Below are 6,867 nucleotides of genomic sequence, written 5' to 3'. Positions count from 1 at the left end.
CCCCCCCCCCCCCCCCGATCCCTCCCCACCCCCAGGCTGAGGAAGGGGCTGGACGGACAGCTAAGAAGTGAGGGGAAGCAGACAAGGGTCCTGTCCTCACACTGCTGCTGGTGGGCCGTGACCTCGGGCAGGTCTCCCCTTCCAGAATGCCTCATTTTGGGGAGTGAACACTCAAGTGCTGGGCCTGTGGCTCAGGCCCCCGTCTGCATGGACAGAGCAGCAGCAGTGGCCCTGGCATGGGACGTTGAGGCATGTGGTCTGTGGGCCGACTCCAATCCACGGCATTTCTCAGGAGCCAGGAGCAGCGATGGAAAGGCTGGAACCCCAGAGCCACCCTCCCAGCTGCCAGTGTGGAGGGAAGCTGGGTGCACAGGCTGGGCGGTTCATGCCCCCTCTCCTCGGCTAGTTGTCGTTAGCTTAGCAAGTAAGAGCCCAGGTAGCAGCCCAGTCGGAGCGGGTGGTGTGTGGTGTGCAGTCCACCCAGCCTCCTGTCTCCAGCCAGGACGAGGGTGGGCTGCACTCCGCCATCAGCTCTCCATCATGTCTCCATCACGTGGAGGCAAGAAGCTGCCCGCATCTCAAGGCCTGAAAGAGGGTCCCCTGCCCTCCACCCCAACTTGAAAAACCTATTTTCCCATTATTTTACATTTCTGAGATTCTGGATGTTCTCATACACACTACAACCTTGCACCTGGCTGGGCAGGGGAGGGGACAGGCATAAGGACCCTCAGAGCAGCACACATGGAACGTGGGGTCACATCCAAACCGAGGGTGCCCAAAGGCCCCTCCAGGGCTGGAGCAGTCACACTGTTGAGGGAGAACTTCTGTCCCTGCTTCCGAAGTGTCCTGGTCCTTGTTGGTCACTGCTGGCCCGCACCTGCCTGTGGACAGCGGACCTCGCAGCAGGCACCACCGGCGCCGTCTTCCGCCTGTGGATCCCTTGGGCAAACGGAGGGCCTGTCCACCAGCAGGCCGGCCACGGAGGCCTTCCCTAGAGGCTGCCGTCTGGGGAGGACTCACTGGCTGGGCTGCAAAGAAGTGACCTGACAACACAGAGTGAAACAGGAACAGGGTAGCTGCCCCCAAAAGTGGGGGGATGAATCACAAAACCAGGGGAAAGTTCTAGAAGATGCAGTTTCAGAGAGGAAGAGCCCATGAGGGAGGGAGGGAGGATGCGTGGGGAAGGCCGCTGGGGGAAGGACCCTTTAGGAGGAGCCACTGTGTCGGGGTCCCCACTGCCCCCTGGCAGTACTGGGCGGAACCCTTCCAGGTGGCACTGTCCCAGGGCCCTGGGCACCATAGTCATGTCAAAGTGACCAACAGGGAGTGAAGGCAGTGTCTTCTGGGATCCCAGGACACCCCCTGGATACCAATGAGAGAGGGAAGTTACCGGTGACATCTCCTTCGGGAATCACTGGAGGGTCAGCTCTTTTTGCGGGCGGCGGGCGGGGGTAGTCCTAGAGAGCTGTTTCATTACCCACGTCACTGACCTGGGCAAGGGGGTACCCTGGCCCGCCCCCCTTCAGCCTTCTGCAGGACAGGTGGGAAAGGGCAGGGCATCTCATCCAGCTTCCAGGGGACAGTGTGGGAGTGACAGGCCAGGCAGAGTTGAGTCAGCCTCCACCACGTCTTGCGGCCCATCCCCCACACCTACTTTTAGCTCAAGTGCGGCCAAGAAGGGACAATTCCTCACCTAGAACACACGGGCCACAAACATGACCTTTGAAAGTGGAAACAAAAATAACACACTTAAAGGCAGTCTTGCCCCTTCATTAGACTGTGGCTTCCAACCCGAGTCATGAGGATCTCATTACTCAGTGTTTGGGTCCCATCGTGGCGACGGCTTTAAACCCAGTGATCCCACGGCACCCCCTCAACCCTCAGACCGAGGTGATCCCATAGCGACAGATGGGAGTTCCAGCTGAGCAGCCACTAAAGGCCAGCGCCCCTCCCCGCAGGGAATCCTCATTTGGCCTGGGAGTGACAAAGCTCTCTTGGCCCCAGGACTTTTTTCTTATTCACTGTTGGGCTCAGACCAAATTGGTGAGCAGCTCTGCAGCCCTGACCCATGGTATTCCGGAAGCAGGTGAGAGAAACCGGGCTGGGATCAAACATTTTCTCCACCTAAAATGGAAAAGCCACAGACAACGGAGACTCACATGATGGAGACGTGAGATGGTGGAAGGTTCCTCACTCAAGCTATTGATTTTAAAACAAAACTGAAAAACAAACAAACAAAAAAACACCTTGTGGGATGCCATTACTGCTCCATACAAATGGTCGCATTCAGGGGTTGTGGGCTGGATGCTCAGAGACACATATCCGGTCAGTCACCCCACCTCTCTCTATCACCACCATCTGCCATTGTGGTCACTTGTTACCTATATCCTCCACTAGAACATGTCCTGTGTGTGTGTTGTGCACTGTTCAGCTCCAGTTAAGTGGGGCAGTGTCTGTCACTCAGTACTTGCAAAGGAAAAACAGTATAATATCAGGTCAACATTTTCCAGGGACCAAAAAAAAAGGTGAACATGGGAAGAAAAGGAGGGATGGGACCTTTCCCACACCTACATCCCAGCTGTGGTGTTCAAACATTCCCAAAGCACTATTTTTTTTTTTTTTTTTTTGTGGGCCTCTCACTGTTGTGGCCTCTCCTGTTGCGGAGCACAGGCTTCGGACGCGCAGGCTCAGCGGCCATGGCTCACGGGCCCAGCCGCTCCACGGCATGTGGGATCCTCCCGGACCGGGGCACGAACCCGCGTCCCCTGCATCGGCAGGCGGACTCCCGACCACTGCGCCACCAGGGAAGCCCCCAAAGCACTTTTTGATGCCAGGCCTTCTGATCCAAATGCATTAGGGATGTAGGTTCACTTTTGGGGAACTGGCACAAAACAGAAGCAGCGATGGAAAGAAGGCTCAGAGGGTCACATGCTATGACGCTGTGGCAAGAATGACACCTACGTGTGACACGAGTGAACTAACTATGCTGGGTCCAAAAACGCTTCCAAAAGACCACACATGATATGATATCCTTTTTATAGGGTTCAAGTAGAAGACTAAACAATACAGGTTGTGTTCGGGCTGTAGTGAAGTGCAGGGGCAACTCCCAAGTTCAGCGGGTGTACGATACAGCTAAGGAGGAGCAGCGTAGAGAAGAGGGGAGTAGCACACAGGTAAAGCTGGTTTTCAGCAAATATTCCAGATCTTGGGTTTGGGTGGTAGGCTCAGAGTTGTTCATTATATTGTCTATATATGGATGGGCTGGGGTCGCGGCAGACCCTGCCTTCACTCTGTTGGTCGCTTTGACACGGCTGGGCTATGATGCCAAACATACATAAGATAAAAAAGGCCATTGATGGCCCAATGATGCCAACATATCATGAATGAAGAGGATTTATCCCACCCAGTGCATCGGAGGTCCTTGGGAGGGAGGGAGGGAGGGAGGAACATCTCCTTCATATGCTAAGTCCAGGGGTCAGTTAGCTCTGGCCCAAGGGCCAAAGCCTGCCTACCACCTATTTTTGTAAATAAAGTCTTATTGGAACTCGGTCACACCCATTCATTTATGTGTTGTCTGTGCTGTCTTCCAGCTGCAAAGGCAGGCGTAGAGTAGTTGCCAGAGACCGTATGGCCAGCAAAGCCTAAAATGTTTACTATTGGCTCTTTGCAGAAAAGGTTTGTCCATCCCCATTCCAACCCCTAAGTATGCAACAGGCAGATAAAACCCCACCCAGTGTAGGGTCTCCACGACTGCCAAGGTTTCTGGGTCAGAGGTAAAGCTGGAGGGTAGGGAACTTACCAGACCCCCTGGTTCCCCCACCACTGCCAGCCCCAGAAGGAGTCTATAGGGCTGAGTTGCTGGGAACCATTTCCCCTTTCCCTCTCTATTTCCTCTTTCTGCCTCTTGCTTCCACCCCCTTCTTTCCCTCCCTCTCCCCCTCCCTTCTCCCTCCCTCCTGCTTTCTAATATTAAAGTTCTAAGAATGTTACTGATGTCCTATTAAATGATGTTGGTTTGAAAGACTAAAAGATTTTTGTTAAATCTCTCCATTAACGTCTCAGCCACTGGCTAAGCAACAAATGATGTATCTTTTGAAACTGTGCCCGTCTGACCTTGCATGCCCCTCGAAGTCCAGTGTTTATTTTGCCAAAACATCTGAAGCACTTAAATGTACCTGGTGTTTCCATCTGTGCTGTGGCACGTGAAAACAGCCTCAGCTCCGGGACACACCTTTGTGCTACAATGGCCAGACCCTCCTACCGTGCCCCACACGTTCGTGCTAAGGAGTCTTCCTGAATTGGACTTAGTTTTAAAGGCAAGATTGGCAATAAGTATGATTCCTGCAGAGGAATTCGCTCCAAAGGATGGAAGGATGACTGATGGCCCATTTTAAAGAGGCTACAGGTTTCTGAGCAGACGGTGCAAATACAATCGCACAGTTCTGGCAGAACGCTCAGTTATCAGTGATGTATTTACCAGGGGCAGGACTCTCGCTTTTAACATATTCTCTGAAACTCTCACAAGCGTTTCCTGGCTTCTTCAAGAAACTGCTTGTGCAACTTGTTTTGCTCTAGAATTTGCTGTTGAAGGTCACAGATCATCTGACTGTGCCTGTCATCGTCGAAGATGCTGGCCGAGGGGGAAGTGGGGCTGCGGTCATACCCTCCTTTCTTCTCCTGGTCTGGAGGGGGAGTCAGGCTTCCGATGAGCCAGAGAAGCTTGCCTCTGTTCCCTCCTCCCATCTTCCAGCTCCGTCTGGAGGTCGGCCTCCAAGCTCATCTTGGGGTGTCTGATTTGCTTGAGCGAGTCCAGCTGCTTTGGTGTTCTCTGCTCCACCTGCATTTTCTGCTTCTGCCTTGATGCCGTCAAGCCACCTCTGTCTGCCTGTTCTTGCGGGTGAAGCTGAAGGGAGCCCTGCACCAGCGAGTCCAGTCAGGGAGGCTCCTGTCTGGATTCGGGGCTGCACGAGAGCAGGTTCTCTTCATCGACAGATGTTCCTGCCTCGGGAGACCACGGTTTACTGTCATTCTCAACCAAGCACTTGGCCATCCTATGGGATTTTTGGTTCCTGGGCTTGCTTAGTAACTTTTTCAAGCTGGTTCTGGACGGCGTCAGGTGGGCGTCCACCCCCGCTGGCCTCGCGGGCTCCCCGGCTGGCACCACGTCCATCTCTGCAACTCTTGCGTTCCTCTTTTTCTGGCTCTCCCTTCTCCACGCCTGCGTCTCCTCAAAGCCCTGCTCTTCACTGGGGCTCTGATCCATCCCGGGCTTGAGATCCAGGTGCAAGTTCAGGTGTTTTTTCAGCTTCCGGTTGGTATCACACAACTCTTCAGAGGCAAACTCCAGCTCTCCTTGCCACCTGCTCTTGTCACAGAGCTTTGCCAGCGGTGAGGCCCTCCTTCTGCAGGTCGAGCCGACTGGCCACAGCTGTTCCAGGTCGTCGGCTTTGCCCTCGGCGCTCTGATCCAAACAGTAGTTTTTCGGGCCTTGAAGACAAGCTGTTCGCTTCCCCAGCTGCCTCCTGCCATCCTGGGCTGTTTCGGTCTCCCGTTCCTCCAGGCATTTGATCTCCCCTACAGCAGCCAAGAGCTTTCCCAAGTCTGTCCCTCTGCTCAGCCCAGGGTCAACAGGACGGTGGCCCCCGCCGGTCTTCGTTGAAGGCATGTGTTTTCCTTTACTCCTCTCTGGTGGGCTCAGGGGACGAGGACTCAGGCCCGTGGCTCTGGAGGCTCCCTGCCTCTCCTGGTCCACCGCTCTTCTCCGGGACGTGGTGCACCAGGGCTGCCGTCGGACCAGCTCTTCCCTGTGTCCCTTCTCTTGCCGCACGGCCACTGTGTGCTTCCCCTCGGCCCTGGGCGACCTGGCTGCTCCTGGCTGGGTCGAGCCCTCTGAGTCAGGTTCATGGTCCTCGGCCAGTCTGCCCGCCACCGCCTCCCCTCCAACAGATGTGCTAAGTACAGCCTCTCCAGGCCTCGGACCTGCTGGCCTGGGGCCTCCTGCTGCTCTGCCTGCAGCTCCTCGGTCAAGCGCTGGGGCAGCTCTTCCACTGCTGGAGGTCCTGTCTCCTCTGCGGGGGCAGGTCTCCTTTCTCTCGGACGTGTAGCAATTGGTGCTTCTGCCTCAAAAGCAAACCTTCGTTGTCGGGACTGGGGCTCCGCCGAGGGGCTCTCTCCGTGTTTCCTTTCGTGTCGGGGGCCTTTGCAGACACGGCTTCGGAGAGAAGGTGGTGTGAACCAAGAGTGGAGGTTCCAGGGCACCGGGGCCGAGGAGCCACAGGCGCTATGGCCGTTTCACGGCAAGCCCACAGGGCAGGAAGACGCATAGCGCTGCCCGGAGCTTCCGAGGACAGTGAGACCCTGGACACAAGGCACACGGGGCTCTGAGTACAGGACAGGCTGGGGGACGTGTCCCTCCAGATCACTCTCCTGACACCCGCCCACGAGGGTCTGTTCTCCGGCTCCCAATCTCTGTCTCACACGCCTTTAATGAGACCCGGCAGGGCAGCTGTTCTCAGTGGGGTGTGGTTTTGCTTCCCAGGGGCACATGTGGCCATGTCTGGAGACAGTTTTGGTTGTTACAACTGGAAGGCGGGGGGTGCTACACCCCGCCTCCCTCCAGGACGGCCCCACGACAAACAGGAACCAGGCTCCAAATGTCAACAGTGCCGGGGTTAAGACCCCACCTTCGGAGACAAGTTAGGGTTCAGGTGGGGGTGATGCAAATGTCTGGCCCTCTGGAGGGAGCTACTTACAAATGAAAGGAGGAAGCAGGAAAGGAGGAGGAACCTACCAGGAAAGGTGTGTGTGTGTGTGTGTGTGTGTGTGTGTGTGTGTGTGTGTGTGTGTGTGTGTGTGTGTGGGGGGGGG

The 6,867-nt window shown here is 55.7% G+C and overlaps 2 protein-coding genes across 2 annotated transcripts in view; both read right to left on the bottom strand.

Moving 5' to 3' along the window:
• The window catches only part of TIMP2 (TIMP metallopeptidase inhibitor 2), a 49,555-nt gene that overhangs the window by 20,900 nt on the left and 21,788 nt on the right, over positions 1-6,867 (bottom strand). The window lies entirely within an intron of this gene.
• Positions 4,498-6,323, bottom strand: LOC103075469 (protein DDC8 homolog). Its single transcript, XM_082931246.1, is given in 4 exon segments — positions 4,498-4,689; positions 4,691-5,938; positions 5,941-6,041; positions 6,044-6,323. Coding segments are annotated over 4 exon segments (1,821 nt in total).

Source organism: Lipotes vexillifer, unplaced genomic scaffold (assembly GCF_000442215.2).
Source record: "Lipotes vexillifer unplaced genomic scaffold, Lipotes_vexillifer_v1.1 scaffold1691, whole genome shotgun sequence".
Taxonomy (NCBI): domain Eukaryota; kingdom Metazoa; phylum Chordata; class Mammalia; order Artiodactyla; family Lipotidae; genus Lipotes; species Lipotes vexillifer.
The sequence above is the reverse complement of the archived record's forward strand: the minus strand, read 5'-3'. Positions and strand labels throughout refer to the sequence as shown.